The following is a 17,586-nucleotide window of genomic DNA, read 5'->3' on the forward strand; positions in this document are numbered from 1 at the left end:
TAACAATATGATCAAAGACATTTGAGTCTAAAGCATTCTATTATTTTTGCTGGGCTCAGTATTTACAGGAGTACACCACCACCACCACCACCACCACCACCATCCATTCTCGCCACATGACCATACCAACACAATCGTCTCTCTTGCACACCACAACTGATGCTTCTTTATTTTAGTGTCCTTTGTCTGAAATCTATTGTGTCACATCCTGTGACCTCTTCAGCAACTCTCCATTCCATGTGTTCTCTTTAGTCCATTCTTTTGATCATAGATTTGCTCAGTCAAGGATGACCTGAGCTAAACTACTACAACTACTAATACTAGAAGAGGTGAACACAATCTTCAGTTGCTATTTAACAAATGTTTTATACTACCCTTTATTGTTGTATTTATGCTGGCCACAAAGGATTTTTTGCCTAAAGACATGAAGAATCAGAGAAGCATGTTTGTGATGGAGTAGAAATGTGAGGTAAGATTATGCATATTTCCTTTACATGGTAAAAGATTAGTTCTGTCCATTTTATTTCTTTACTTTAGATTTATCTAATCCTAAGTAATTTATGATTATCTATAATCAATCTCTCTGTACTTTCAATTTCATAAGCTGTGCTGTTCTCTGTAGAGTTCATGTGAGTGTTATTACCACATAGATAATGCTCCCAAGAATGTAATTAAAGTTGAACATATTTTTGAGGTAGTCATTGCCTCAAAAGATAGTACAACTCAACTGGGTATAAACCTACTCTTTGTTTTAGTTGGTTTTTGTATATTTAATGCCATGTAATCAGTTGCCAAGTATATGCAAGCCAGAAGGGACATAATCTTTTTGATACTGTCTGAAGATATGAATAAGACACGTTTCTTGGATATGGCATACCAAAAATTGGTTCTTACCATTTTATGTCTTTACAATAGATTTATGTCAAAGCCCTAATTAATTTGTAATTACTCTTTTACTCTTTTACTTGTTTCAGTCATTTGACTGCGGCAATGCTGGATCACCGCCTTTAGTCGAGCAAATCGACCCCAGGACTTATTCTTTGTAAGCCTAGTACTTATTCTATCGGTCTCTTTTTGCCGAACCGCTAAGTTACAGGGAGGTAAACACACCAGCATCGGTTGTCAAGTGATGGTGGGGGGGACAAACACAGACACACAAACACACATACACACACACATATATATATATATATATATATATATATATACATATATACGACGGGCTTCTTTCAGTTTCTGTCTACAAAATCCACTCACAAGATTTTGGTCGGCCCGAGGCAATAGTGGAAGACACTTGCCCAAGGTGCCACGCAGTGGGACTGAACCCAGAACCATGTGGTTTGTAAGCAAGTTCATAATTTTCATGTATTTTCAGTGAATAACACTTTGAGCAGGTTGAGATGTAATCCATGAGGTTGATGTGAGACTTATTGCAACAAGCATACATAAATACACACACACACACACACACACACACGTACATGACACAGACATTCACCTCTATTTCCTGCCCAATCTCCAATCTTTCATCATCTAACATTACGCTGCCTTCGTCTCTACCGCAGCCCCATTCAGTTGATGAGGATTTTAGTCTCATGACTACTTAACAACTTCACTAGTGTTGTTGTCACACAAAAAAGAAAAAAGAGAACACAGTACACTCTTTAAAATGGTTGGTATTAGAAAGGGCAACTGGCCACAGAAACCATGTCAAAGCAGACATTGGAGCATGATGCAGTCCTCATAGCCATTGGATCCTGTAGAACCCCCCAACCCATGCCAACACAGAAGACTGCCATTAAGAGATGATGATGATGAGGAGGAGGAGGAGGAGGAGGAGGAGGAGGAGGAGGAGGAGGAGGAGGAGGAGGAGGAGGAGGCGGAGGAACTACATTATACTGCTTTCAAAAAAATGAGTACTTAATAATACACTTTATATTTCCTTTAAATTCGCAATTCTCAATTTCGAGGAAATTCCAGATTTCAGGATTTCAATGAGAAATTGGAGGATTCTTGTGGGAAAATTATTTTAGGCTGAAAAATTTTTTTTTATCATTATTTGCATTACTTTTCTTGATTATTTTCCTTAATGTTGATTTTTAAGGAAGCTAATATTCATTTAATAAATAGTGGTTAATGTTATGTAATGTATTGTTTTGTATACAGGAATAATTTTTATTATCACTTGTGAAGGCAAATTAGGATGGTGAGGAGGGGGAAATATAGAAAAAGTTAAGAAACACTGCTCTAAACAATACAAAGTTCTATTGAATTTAATTCGATTAATACAGACTCGGCTTGACAATTCAATAATCATCTTTGGAAAGCTGTCACTAAATGTCTTTTGTCACTTACAGTGGAAGTAAAATTTCTTTTAAAATGCTTTTCTTTAAACATAATATTTCTTATAATTCCCTCATGTCTACTATATTATTCTTAAAATTCTGACATCTACAAATACAATTTTTTTTCCTTTTTCTTTTTTATCTGTCATTCTCACTCTATAATATATGTATATCAGTATTGTGTACATTGATTTATATCAGATAAAAGCATAATACATGAACACACAGATCATAGGAAAATAGAAAATGAAAGAACTGAGTTTCCTTCTCACTTAGCTCTCATATATTTTTTCTGACTTATTGTGTTTGTATAAATATTTTTTTTATTTCTTTTGTAAATATACATAGATTAGAAGATGTAAAAGATATAAAAGATAATATATCTAGATATTAATATATTCATATATATATATATATATATAGATAGATAGATAGATAGATAGATAGATAGATAGATAGATAGATAGATAGATAGATAGATAGATAGATAGATATGTATATATATGATTGCTTTAGGACATAGCTGTGTTTTATAAACAAATTTATATATATATATATATATATATATATATATATATATATATATATATATATATATATATATGAATAGTTAAAGTAATCTATTTGAAGTGTCAAGCATTTAACAATAGTTTAACTCAGTTTCATATTGCATCATGTTTTGTAGGTGCAGAACATGTACACATCCCCAGATGTACAGAATCAGAGCAGAGAGAATATGAAGAAATTTTAAAATGACTTCTAAATGAGAATATTTCTGTGCCCATTGGTTTGTTCAGGTCATGTGGATACTTCAGTTAATCAGAGACAGCTATTCTTTCATCATATGCTCCATGTGGTAGAGCAAACAGAATGTTAGTGTTAGTTATTCTGTGAGAAATGACATCCCAGCATCTGTAGCAACTACACGTGTTTTTCTAAAATTATGGCATTTTCTAAAATGAAATCATTTATAGTGTTCAGACAATTCCCATGCTTTAATTTTTTTTTTAAATGTGCCCTTTCAGTTGTATAAAACTTCTTCTTTCTGATATTTTGATGTATGATTCTAGGGCCCTCTATTTCATGCTGTAACCAGCATTCTACTGCCCTAATTCCACAGAATTCCTCACCTCATGCATCTGAAAGATATGCTATGGCTACAAAATCTTTGTTTGTATTGTTGTGTTATAATGGTAATCATGGAGGATGGGTAGCTACTGTTGTTGCTGGTAAATGAAAATGTATTTCTTGGACTGTGTAAAGTAGTAACTAACAACTCTCACAAACAATTATCAGAAGATTTTGCTACTGCTCAGTGTTTTCTGTGTGGGTCTTTTACAAATACCAACAGAAATAATTACATGCTGGGAAAGACATACTGCTTGGGATTTAGGACAAGTTAACTGATATAGCAATCTACAGCTGGTTGGCGTTAGGAAGGGCATCCAGCTGTAGAAACTCTGCCAAATCAGACTGGAGCCTGGTGTTGCCATCCGGTTTCACCAGTCCTCAGTCAAATCGTCCAACCCATGCTAGCATGGAAAGCGGACGTTAAACGATGATGATGATGATGATGATGTGGCTGGCCCATCACAACTGGAAAATAATTGCACTATATTCATGACATTGAGAATTCTCGTCTATTATCTCCCATCCATCTTAATTGGCTGAATGTGGTGATGACAATGAAGACATTTTGTAGCTGTCTCAACATTCTGCAATTACCACCAAAACCCATCTTTATATAGGGCACAAAGAGAAAGTAAAGTTCTAGAAAATCAAATCATGCAATGGATTGACATTGATTGGTTACTTAATAGATTGATCGCATAAAACTACTGTGGTTTGATTATGATGTCTGCTCAGCTACCTAGCAATTCTGTTTTGAATCATCTCTACTATATTTACCTTCAACCATACCTATGTAATAATTCTTTGTAGCTGACTGATTTGATTTTTAAACTTCAGCTTCATACATATTCAGTTTTGTCAATACCTGATCTAGGTGGCAATGCTGGAATGCTATATGACAAACCAAGTTTCACATGTTTAATAGGTTCACTGGCCATGAGTGCGCTCATGTTAGAACCACAACTGTAGCTGATTCAAGCTCCTGTAAGAATTGATTAATTTTACCATTTGAAAATTATCTATACAGTAACAGGTCATACACACACACACACACACACACACACACACACACTATATATATATATATATAAGTTATATACAAACAAGGGGAAGTCAAAACTTATCTGCACTTTCACCAGAACCTCCTTTAGGTTGGCTTCACAGCCTTCAGTGCTCACATGCTAAAAGGTGGTACTCTTGTGGTTATCTAACCAAGGTTTGATCTTGGTCATTCCAGTTTTCTTTCTTGTGTTACTGAGTAAACGTCAATGCTTTGCTACCAATGTGCACCAAAGACGAAAGAAATCAGTTATCTGTGTTAGGGGCTGAAATTCATCACAGTTTTCATGGGTGGTGAGGTTAAGATGGTAACTGTGTTTATCATTGACAAACATCTTAGAAAGAAAAACCCCATAAAATTAAGAAGACAATGGCTTTGAAATTAATGTGCTGAATGACTAGACACATAAATTTGTATCCAGGTGGTTATTTGGCTGACAAACCATCAGGTTTCTTTGCTAGTTTATAGATGAATGGTTTGTAGTAAAGAGAGCAGAGTTATAAAAATATTTATTCTGTCCCAGCAGTGAGCATATGTCCAACTTCAGAGGAAGGAGAACATTTCTTTTCACGCCAGAATGGAAAATGGCTGTAAAACAGTTTTTTTAAGGTTATTTGTATATCAGCATATGCATTTGTTTAAAAGAAAGGAAACTAATTTATTATATAATAATACATTATTTATTATAGAATAGGCTAATCTATTATGGATTATGTGATTTTCCAAATATTCCATTGTTTGTCTACGAATTATTTTCACACAAGCTTAAACACATGAACAGAAATTATCACTTCACTAAAAACAGTACTTAAGAGTTTCAGAAAGCTGTTGCTTGTAATGTTTGAAGGAATACCATTATTATAAATTCATATTATTTTAGCACATTTCCACTCTACTGGGAGAATATGCTGGAAGTAGTATAATTAAATTACTAAAACAACTTGGCCAATTAAGCAACCAATTTCAGCAAAAATCTCTACAGAATATAATCAGAGCTAGCAGATCGAACATAAATTCTATACATTCATACTCAACATGTACTATAAACCACAGGAAAAGTACTTTAAACTCTTTTACATTATTTTATCAATCTCAAATTTTTTGTTCTTATTATTTAGTAAAGGAGCAATTAGATGGAACTTTGATCTAGTGATAGATAACATTTAAATTGAATTTATTAAAAACAAAAAGAAACAAGAAAATAACAGATCATAAGTAGATCAATGAAATTAGATATTAAAATTTATTTTTCCATGATAATTAGTTCATAAAATTTTCCTCTGAGCCAGAAAATACTTCAGTTCTGAAAAGTTTCTAATCCAATAGCAATAAAAAATAAAATCCTAAATCTAATGTATTGCTTACATGCTTGGGATGAAATATCTACTAAAAACACTATTGTTTTCTACATGACATTAAAAGAAATGTTTGTTGAGCAAGCTTTCAATATCCAGTATGCCACAATCACTGATCCTCTGTCCCCTCTACTTCTCACACCACAAAAGTTATCTTCTCTACTTTATGCATTGAGTACTTGGTTTTTTTTCATTTATCACACCCATATCTATCTATCTATCTATCTAATCACACACAAACATAACATTATGTATGCGTGTGTTTCATTGGACACTAAACTCTGCTTGCGAAGACCTGTTCAGGCAAGTGAAATCGAGATCAAATTCACTGACATGGTCGATGACAACACCTTCTGACTGGCATCCATGCTAGTGAAACATTACAAGTACATCCGAGCGTGATCGTTGCCAAGGCCGCTGGCTGGATCCCATGCTGGTGTCACATAAAAAGCACCATTCAAGCGTGATCATTATCAGCATCGCCTTACTGGGACTTGTGCCGGTGGTACATGAAAAACATCATTCAAGTGAGGTCGTTGCCAGTGCCACTGGACTGGCTCCTGTGCAGGTGGCACATAAAAAACACCATTTGAGCATGGCTGTTGCCAGTACCACCTGACTGGCCCTCGTGCCAGTGGAACGTAAAAGCACCCACTACACTCTCAGAGTGGTTGGCGTTAGGAAGGGCATCCAGCTGTAGAAACTCTGCCAGATCAGATTGGAGCCTGGTGCAGCCATTTGGCTCACCAGTCCTCAGTCAAACCGTCCAACCCATACCAGCATCGAAATCGGATATTAAAAGCCGTCGCCACCACCGTTGGTGGTGGTGGCAACGGCGACTACGACAAAGTATTTTGGTGGAATGAAATTCCTTTAAATCAATAGGTATATATATAAAGAATATAGTTTATATCCATTTAAATGAAAAGAAAATGGAGTTTATGAAGATAATAATTGTTTATTATTAACAACAAATTGGTCATATTCACTTCTTTATTAACTTTTAGTAACTTCATAATCTCTATTTTCTTTTCTTCTTTTATATATATGTGTGTGTGTGTGTGTGTGTGTGTGTGTGTGTGTTTGTGTAGGTGTGTATACACATATTTTGTGCAGTTTAGAAATTTGCTCCACAAAATGTATGTAGTTTTGAATTCAATCCCACTCCACACTACCTTGGGCATTCTTCCATAGCCTCAGGTTTTGAGGAAAAAAAATTAGTAGTTAGAAATTGTATGGAAGCCTATTAATGACATGGTTTGTTCTTGGGAGCTAGATTTAATGTACCACCCAGTTTAACAACAGCATTGCCTGGTCCTTGACTGCTTTAGAAGAGTTAATTCTATTGTAAGCAGCCAGGCCAGATCTTTGCACAGAGGATAATATATTCCTTTTATTCCAACAGCCTCAAAATCACTGCAGCTGCTGCTCTGATTGAGACAAAAAAAAATAATAAAATAATAAAATAAAAGCTTTTAATTGTTTTACTAAAGCCAAAACAAGCAATTTATAAAAATAAAACAGGCTGATAGCTTTCCCTGATATTTCAATATTGCATGGTTAGAACTTCTTCCTCAGGAAATCTTTGAAGAAAAGGTTAACAAATAACAACTAATCTCCAATGATTTTCAGAGGAATGGATCCTAATCCTGAAATATCAAAATGCCAGGTAAAGCTATCAACTTGTTTTATTTTTATAAATTGCTTTAACTCTGAAAAAATATAACTAAAAACATTTACATATATGAGACTTCATGAAACTATAGATCAATAACAAAAAAAAAATGAAGCAAAATAATAGAAATAAGAAATACAGCCCAGATGTATTTCTTATGTCAAAAGTGTTTATTTTATCAACCTTCTGATCATTAACAACACATCATTATTATTGTTGATCCAAAGTTTGTTTAGCATCTTGGCATTGAGAGAAAAAACCTCTCCAGGCAACCTTATCTCTAGTCGTGGTTGCAGCCATGTTTAAGTCTTTGTATTTGATCCAATGAAGTAGATTGGAAAAGATAAAGTTTGAGGACATGAGTACTATGTGTAGGTGTGTATGTGAGCAGGACCTTGTGTATATGTGTGCTATTTCTTTACTACCCACAAGGGGCTACACACAGTGGGGACAAACAAGGACAGACAAACGGATTAAGTCGATTATATCGACCCCAGTACGTAACTGGTACTTATTTAATCAACCCCGAAAGGATGAAAGGCAAAGTCGACCGCGGCGGAATTTGAACTCAGAACGTAGCGGCAGACGAAATACGGCTATGCATTTCGCCCGGCGTGCTAACGTTTCTGCCAGCTCGCCCTCATGTGTGCATGTACGTGTGTGTGTGTGTGTGTGTGTGTGTGTGTGTGTGTGTGTGTGTGTGTGTGTGTGTGTGTGTGTGTGTGTGTGTGTGTGTGTGTGTGTGTAGTGGGAATATTCAACAGTCAGATCATTACACTTGATGTCACAATTCATTAGAATATTACTCATATGATAAAAAAATTGTGACTAATCATGACTGTCTAGAACTGGTTCCAGCTACAATTCCATCTTTATGCTCCTTTTTCTCTGAGCCTATCCAGCACTATAAATTCAGCATACCACAGCTATTTGAAGGAGGGCACTGAGAGACACCAGAGTCCAGACAGTAGATGGAAGTAGACTGTTGCTGACTCAAACTGACAGCAGCTAAACAAAGATGAATGTCAACAGCAACACCAGCACCAGTTAACCATTCTGTGACTGCTGCTGTAATTACACAAAGAAAAATAACATTCAAACTTCTTCAATGTTTTGTTGTTTGTGGTAATGGCAGCATTTGTTTATTTTACAGTCTCATCTTCATACAAGTGGTGACCCAAACATTTAAAGAATATTTCACAACCACATCTTCAAATATACGTACATATGTATGTATAACTTTGATCTTTTACATGTTTTGGTCATTGAACTGCAGTCACACTGGGACACTGCCTTGATGAGATTTTATTAAGCAAATTGGACCCACTACTTGTGTTTCTTTTTAAGTCTAGTACTTCTATCAAACACTTTTGCTGACCCACGATGTTATAGGGACATAAACTAACCGACAGTTGTCAAGCAGTAGTAGAGTGTGACAAAAACAAATACAAAAACACTCACATTTATATGCATAGGCATGCGTGTGTATGTGTATGTATGCGTATGTGTGATGAGCTTCCACACAGTTTCAGCCTACCAAATTCACTTGCAAGGCATTGGTCAGCTTGGAGCTATATAGTAGAAGATACTTGCCCAAGGTACTGCACCACAGGGTTGCAAAGTGAGTTTCTTAACCATACACACACATACACATATACAAACAGAATTTCTATAGCCAGATGCCCTTCTTGTGTCCAACTCTCACCTATTTCTCAGTAAGGTAATATCATCTCATGATGAGAGAGATTGAAAACAAGACACCACTTGTATGACAGTGATGCTCATTTACAACTACCATATATCAACACAAAGAGACAAACACAGGTGTGCACGCACACACACATACGACTAGTTTCTTTTAGATTCCATCTACCACATTTACTCATGAGGCCTTGGTCAACCTAGAGCTGTAGTAGAAGACACTCACCCAAGGTACCATGCGATCAGATTAAACCCTAAATTGTGTGGTAGGGAAACAATTTTCTCAACCAAACATACATGCCTGCACCTGAAAGCCATGCCAGCACATCATTATCATTCAACATTCACGTTTGCATGGGTCAGATGGAATTACACATATTTTTCTACAACTGGATCTCTTCCTGTTACCAACTCTTACCTGTTTTCCTATTATTAAATAGGTATTATTTTCCTATGGCAGATATTTTTTGCAATGAAGACTGGAAACAAGGAGTATTGCTTGTAGGACAATATTGCTCATTTACAACCACCATTTGATGTTTAAACAAGGATACACACATACAAACACAGATATATGGGTATCTCTCATGTTTGTATGAGCATATGGACAGAGAGAGGTGATGGAGAAAACTTAAATACTAAAATGGATTTCTATTGGTAAACTCCAAATTAAAAAATAAAAATAAACAAATAAATATAAGTTCTTGCTATACATATTCTTACATATAAATGCACAGACATCTCAAAAGTAGACACATCTCACATGTATATATATATATATATATATATATATATATATATATATGTAAGTTAAGATTTTAAATTAAAAATTTACATGTTGGGTGTGTCCCTAGTTGTATGCCAATAAAGCACAACCACGGCCTATGGCTACCTGATGCTATCCATGGTAATTGCACACTCATCGTTGCATCTATCTCAGGAATTCTTCAGCATGTGTTGAGTATAATGGAAACGAGAGAAGTGATGCTTCTGCACCATGGGATGCACCAAAATTAATCATATAGTTTCCCATCCATGAGGAAATAATGCAGGAGGTGTCAAAATGATTTTTGCGGTCAATAAAGTTTCTTATATATTCCATCTCAATCATTTCTGTAATATATATATATATATATACACACACACATGTATATATAACACACACATTTTATTTGTGGATTAATAAGGCAACCAATGGAATAATCACTATAATGGTTTCTAATTTAGATAAAAGGCCAGTAATTTCTGAGGGAACAGGTATTAGTCAATATTTAACTAGTACTTTATTTTATTGAACCCCAAAAGGATGTATGGCAAAGCCACCTTAGTGAGACTTGAGTTCAGAATGTAAAGAGCAAGAATAAACATTGAAAGGTATTTTTTCCAAAGCACCAATGATTCTGCTAATTCAAAACCTTTAACAAAGACATCATATTTGTTCCTAATTTTAACACAAGGCCAACAATTTTGGAAGAGAGTCTCTCATATCAACTTCTATCTTAAACTGGCATTTTATTTTATCAACACTGAAAGGATGAAAGATAAAGTTGACCTTATTCAGAATTTGAATTCAACAGTATCAAGACAAATACTGCAAGGCATTTCTCTCATTTATTTATAATTCTGCCAATCCACCACCTAAAAATTCTTTCTACTATAGGTACAAGGCCTAAAATTCTGTGGGAATGGGGTAGCTGATTACATGAACCCCAGTGTTCAACTGGTACTTATTTTATTGACCACCAAAAGAATGAAAGGTAAATTTTTGGCAGAAGGTCAGCAATTTTGAGAGAAAGGGAAGTCAACTAGATTCACCCCCAGAACTTGACTAGTACTTTATTTTATTGATTCTAGAGGGATGAAAGGCAAAACTGACCTTGACCTCAGAATGTAAAGAACTAGCAGAAATGCTGCTGAGCAGTTTATCTGATGAGCTAATGACTCTGCCAGCTTGATACCTTAAATAATAATAATAATGATGATGACGACGAACATCCTTATGCATCAATCTTGTCTCTTTCAACAGTAAAAACACAAACAACTTATATCAAGCACTATCGTTGCACCAGTCTCCACTTAATCAGTACACAACTAGAGCTTTCATAATCATTTCAAATGTTGGGCCTCACTATTACAAAGGATCTGACCAGGTCCTTTGTGTACATCCTTAACATAGCTCAGACCATATCCTAAAGACAGGTCTCATGTTTCTATAAAGCCAGGCAATATATTAACACCAAATAATTACTGACACTTTACAAAGCTCAGGTGAGGCTCATAACGAACTATATTTACTTTCACATTTGGGACAGTGCTACTGCTCCACATACAGGCATCTAAGACCAGATCTTATTTAAGAAAAGGCCCCTTAACTGACTAGTGATAAAAAGTGATAAAATGTTGCCCTAGTAATAATATCAATAATAAATATGAAGAGAAAGACATTTTATAAAGCTGCTTCATCGTTTCATTAGTTCAATATATTATTTAATTTTTAAAAATTGTTCAAATTTTAGTCTGACATTTGCTTATATGAAAAACCAAATACAAATACATTATTTTATTTTATTTTTAAAAATTTGCTAAAAAAATTACACAATTTCATCTCAACTGAATTTGAATAGTCTCCACCTTCAAGTGAAGTTTGCACTCTATCCAACTAGTTGCATTCTACAACTATCATTTATTTCAATGATTACACAAGTCCAGTCTTAAATACATTTTTCAAAATATTTCCCCTTCAACATTTTGTACCTTAAAATGTCATGTTAATTTACTGAAAAACATTTAATTAAATACCTTGTACTTTTTAATTTCATCAACCAGGGAATAATTTGCTGTTTTTTCTTCTTATAGAATTGTTAAAATAAAGTACCAGTCACATAAGTGATTTAAATCTTCCTCCTTCCCATAAATTTTGTGGCCTTGAGCCTATGTTAGATGGCATTATTTACTTTTATCTCTCTAAATTATAAATTTCAAATCTTCTAGGGTGGGCTTTGCACTTTGCTTTTCTCCCACTGGAATCTGAAGAAACAAAATTAGATACTCTACAACATTTAAATCTAATGTCATACAGTATGAGACTATAGGCACAAAGATACAAATTTGTTGTTATACTGACACTCCATATTTGAAAGGTAAATTATTTCATAAACCCTGGTTGGATAAAAGGGTCAGTTAACTTGATGGGAATGTAAAGGGACATAACTAAATACAGCAAGGAATCTTGATCTGTCAATTCAGCCATTAGCTGCCTCTAATAATGTTTCTAACATAGGTACAAGAACAGAAACTTAGGGTAGAGGGTTAGTGGATTATGTCAACTTCGGTACTTAACTGGTATTTAATTTGTCATCCTTGGAGGAATGGAAAACAAAGCTAACTTGAGTAAGATTTGAATCCAAAATGTAAACAAAATGCAGAGTTTGAATATATACAAGGCATTTTGTCCAACACTCTTAACAATTTTGCTAATCCACCACTCTTTTTAATAATTTAAAATTTAAGCAGAAAGCCTGCTATTTGATAGCAGGGACTTAATTGATTAAATTGACCCTGTACTAGACTGGTACTTTATTTTATTAATCACATGGGGAATGAACGGCAAAGTTAACCTCAGCAAGATTTGAACTCAGAGCAAAAAGAGCTGCAAGAAATACAGCAAGGGTTTTTGTTTCACACTTTAGCAACTCTACAAATTCAAGCTTTTTATAATAATGATTTATTACATTAGCACAAAACCACATAATTGTTGGGGATGGATAGGGTCAATGTGTTTAACCTGGTAACATGACCCAAGAGGGTTTGAACTTAAAATTTAGTGGAAGAGAACAAAATAAAAAATGTTAAATGTAATCAGTCCTATCATTTTTCATAGTAATAATAATTTCTAACATAGGCAGGGACACAGCCATAAATTTAAGAGGTAGGGGTTAGTCAATTAAATTTACTTGATGGTACTTATTTCATTGATCTGAGAAGGGTGAGTAGCAAATTTGACTTCAGCAGGAATTGAACTCAGAACACAAAGAGTGAAACAAATACTGCGAGCATTTTGTTCAATGTTCTTAAGATTCTGCCATTCCCCTGCAACTTTTTCCATTTTTAATTACTTAAACCATTATTATCATTTCCATAATAATAATAATAATAATAATAATAATAATAGTAATAGTAATAAAAGAAAAAAAATGCTTTCTAATTGATGTATCAATACCAGCAGATGACAACATTTCTCTAAAAGAAATGGAGAAACTTTCAAAATACAAAGACCTGGAAACAGAGGTAATTCGAATGTGGAATCTAAAAACAGAAACAATTCCTATCATAGTAGGAATATTCAGACAAATACAAAACAAAACATTCAGACAAATACATAACAAAAACACCAGGACTTACAAATATATATAACATACAGAAAACTGCACTACTGGGCACTGCACACATCCTACGCAAAACACAGCACATACCCAAGGCACACAGAGCTGTGCTTGGTAGTGAAGTGAAAGCACGCTATAAAAATAAAACTACTGAATAATAATAATAATAATAATAATAATAATAATAATAATAATAATAATAATAATAATACAAATAATGGTTCTGTACACTGGCAGAGGATCACAGATTTTTTGAGGAGAGTAGAATTGATTGAACTGACCCACCCACATTTTTGCTTTGTAATTATTTCATCAATCCTGGAAGAATAAACTACAAAATCAAATCCAGTAAGACTTAAAATTAGAATATAAATTAATGTAATTAAATAATGCAACATATCTTGTCCAGCACTTCACCAATTCTGTCATCCAAAAATACTTATTTTCTCTGACACCCACTTTCAACCATGAAATATAGATCAATACAAAATCAATAATAAAAAAAACAATTTAGAAAGTGTCTGACTACCGTAACATATTCTCATTAAAAGTGTTTCTCTTGTTTTTTTCTTTATTGTCGGTATACTTTATATACATAGAAGACAATTTGAGAGACTAAAGAGCAAAAATGGAAAAAATCATATATAAAATAACAAGATCTACTACTTATCAAATGATTTATTTGGCATAAGTCCAAATATTGAAAGAAGCAAAGTATAGTTAATTCCTGTATATTATCAGTGCTGTTTTGTTGACTTGAAGGGAGAAAAATGAAAATTCAGAGTTTACTTTATTGTAATTTGAACTTGGAACTGTGAAAGATGAAACTAAGTACAGTATGTCCTGCACTTTAGTCTATCATCCTTTTGTCTCAGCCATCAACACATTTCATTTACTGCTTATCAAATAATGAAAGATTTCTGGAATTGGTTTGAGTCTTGCAAGATGTTGCTTGAACATGTCTAATGATGACTAGTCAACAAACTTTATTTATCCACTCAAATAAATAAGAAATTTTAACTTCAATCCTTAGTTATTTCAAAAACGTGCAAACTTAAAACATAAAATATGCAATCATGCAACTAAGCCTCAATCCCTAAAATTACTGGTCTTATGCCATAATTTGAAACCATTATTATTATTATTATTATTAGTTCAATATAATTCGTTGTGATATCATTATCAGCTCTGTAAGAGTGATACAGATGGCAATGCACTGATCTGTAACAAATTTCATTGATAAATGATTGAGTTCAAATTCAGCCAATCAGCTTCGAGACTGCATTTTATCCCACTGTTTCTGGAAATATTTACTATAATAGACAACAACTGTTCCAACAGATCATCTGTGTATATGTATAATAGAAATTCATATAGGGTCAAAGTCACCAACTGACCAGAGCACGCCAAAACCCAAGTAGTGAAGTAGACAAAGACGACGGCAACAAAAGGACTTTTCACTTAGTATATAGGATTAAATAGGAATTTAGAAATATTCTGTAGACTAAATAAATCAATCTTCACCACTTATAAAATAATGAAAGATTAAATATTTGGAAATATTTCACAGGGTAAATATATATCAACCATATTTTGGAATTTTGTTGATTTGCTTTTTTAAATTATAATTCTCAAATCAACTATAAATGTAATACAAAATTTTTTTAAAAAAGACATTTCTTAAATATCATTTTATACCACCCATCCTCACCACCACAACTAAAAAAAAAAAAATACTAAAACATTTATTTCAAATTTATATATAAAAATCAGTTACAAATTGTGTTTTTTTTTAATGAAATTTCAAACCTCCACCTTTTACATCAATCATACACAACATACCTCTTGTCAATCAAACAAAATTTATCAAATGTTCAATAATTATATTGAATCAAGGATTATCAAATGTTCCATAATTATAAATAGAAATTTCTTTTTCCAATAAAAAAAAGGAAGAAAAACATTGAAAATACAAAAAATATATTTTACTAACTCCATTTTATGGAGGAAAGACAGAGAAAAGGGCATAAAGAATATGGTATGTTAATTAAAAATGCCTTATGAGCTGGGAAGAGAATATACAAGATTTTGTCAATTAATTATTCTCTTAGTTATGATTCTTGCTGTTTTTGTTTTTTTACTTTTATATTTATTTTTTTATTTTTTTCCTTTGAATAGCACTTCGTTACCAATATGAGGTTCAATGGTTACTTCATCAACCGACTCAGTTAACTGCAGATGAATCTGAAGTGGGTCTGATCATTCGCTTTGGTCCTCGATTTGAAGGGCCTTTTGGTTTAGCAAATGCTTGCCGAGCAATATTTTTCTTTGGATGAAGTTCATCCTGCAAGAACTCATCAGTTAATTCAGCACCCTCAGAAATTTCAATCTAGAAGAAAAAAAAAAAAAGTACTTTAAAACATAAAATAAAGTAAAAACAAAAGTTGCTTAGCTCCTGATCAGCCCTGATCAAGCAAGCTTATGTTCAAGCAGTGAGTATCCCATTTTTCTGTATATATGTAGGACTATTTATATAATTTAGAACATTTAAGTCCCAGTGTGTGTGTGTGTGTGTGAGTTCAAATTCAGCCAATCAGCTTTGAGACTGCATTTTATCCCAGTTTCTGGAAATATTTACTATAATAGGCAACAACTTATTTCTTTATTGCCCACAAGGGGCTAAACATAGAGGTGACAAACAAGGACACACAAAGGGATTAAGTTGATTACATCGACCCCAGTGCGTAACTGGTACTTAATTTATCGACCTCAAAAGGATGAAAGGCAAAGTCGACCTCGGCGGAATTTGAACTCAGAACGTAACGGCAGACGAAATACCGCTAGGCATTTCGCCCGGCGTGCTAACGATTCTGCCAGCTCCAACACATCATCTGTGTATATGTATATGTTACGAAATAGAAATTCATACAGGGTCAAGGAGTCACCAACTGACCAGAGCACACCAAAACCCAAGTAGTGAAATAGACAAAGACGACAGCAACAAAAGGACTTTTCACTTAGTATATAGGATTAAATAGGAATTTAGAAATAGTTTGTAGACTAAATAAATCAATCTTCACCACTTATAAAATAATGAAAGATTAAATATTTGGAAATATTTCACAGGGTAAATATATATCAACCATATTTTGGAATTTTGTTGATTTGCTTTTTTAAATTATAATTCTCCAATCAACTATAAAATGTAATACAAAATTTTTTAAAAAAAGACATTTCTTAAATATCATTTTATACCACCCATCCTCACCACCACAACCAAAAAAAAAAATACTAAAACATTTATTTCAAATTTATATATATAAAAATCAGTTACAAATTGTGTTTTTTTTTAATGAAATTTCAAACCTCATCTTTTACATCAATCATACAACATAACTCTTGTCAATCAAACAAAATTTATCAAATGTTCAATAATTATATTGAAAAAAAGGATTATCAGATGTTCAATAATTATAAATAGAAATTTCTTTTTTCAATAAAAAAAAATGAAGAAAGACATTGGAGTGTGTTCAATGATTTCATGCAAATCATTTGACTGAGTTTTGAAGAAATGCAGTCTAAGATGTGCGCAAGTGTTGCAATAGTAATGTCCTAGATGTAGGTGTAGTACTCCATTGAGAGTCTCACCTGAGCTTTGTAAAACATTGGTAGTGACTAGGGAGCTCAAGCATCTTCTGGTCTTGTAAAAAATAACCAGTGTTTGTGATCCATGTTTGTTTCCTTCCCTCTTTTTTTTTTAATGCTTTAACACAGAAGAGCAAATTTGGCTACCATTTCCAGCAGATCTGGCAACCATGTAACGTTTTAATACCTTGATATTTAAAGCAATAATATCAGGCAGTCATAAATAACACAGCTTGTTAAAAACTAGACATAATTAGCTACAACAAAGACGCATTTAACAGCAGGAACCCTA

General features: G+C 33.5%; 1 protein-coding gene across 2 annotated transcripts in view; it reads right to left on the reverse strand.

The window, feature by feature from the left end:
• Window positions 1–11,816: 11,816 nt before the first annotated feature.
• LOC106872959 (twinfilin-1) overlaps window positions 11,817–17,586 on the reverse strand; it is a 54,691-nt gene continuing 48,921 nt past the window's right edge. For both annotated transcript variants that reach the window (XM_014920148.3, XM_089351936.1), the window contains exon 10: window positions 11,817–16,038. In XM_014920148.3, coding sequence (XP_014775634.1) covers window positions 15,874–16,038 — 165 coding nt within the window. In that variant the 3' untranslated portion in view covers window positions 11,817–15,873. The remainder of the gene's footprint in view (window positions 16,039–17,586) is intronic.

Source organism: Octopus bimaculoides, chromosome 5 (genome assembly GCF_046866305.1).
Source record: "Octopus bimaculoides isolate indiv1 chromosome 5, ASM4686630v1, whole genome shotgun sequence".
NCBI classification, from domain to species: Eukaryota; Metazoa; Mollusca; class Cephalopoda; order Octopoda; family Octopodidae; genus Octopus; species Octopus bimaculoides.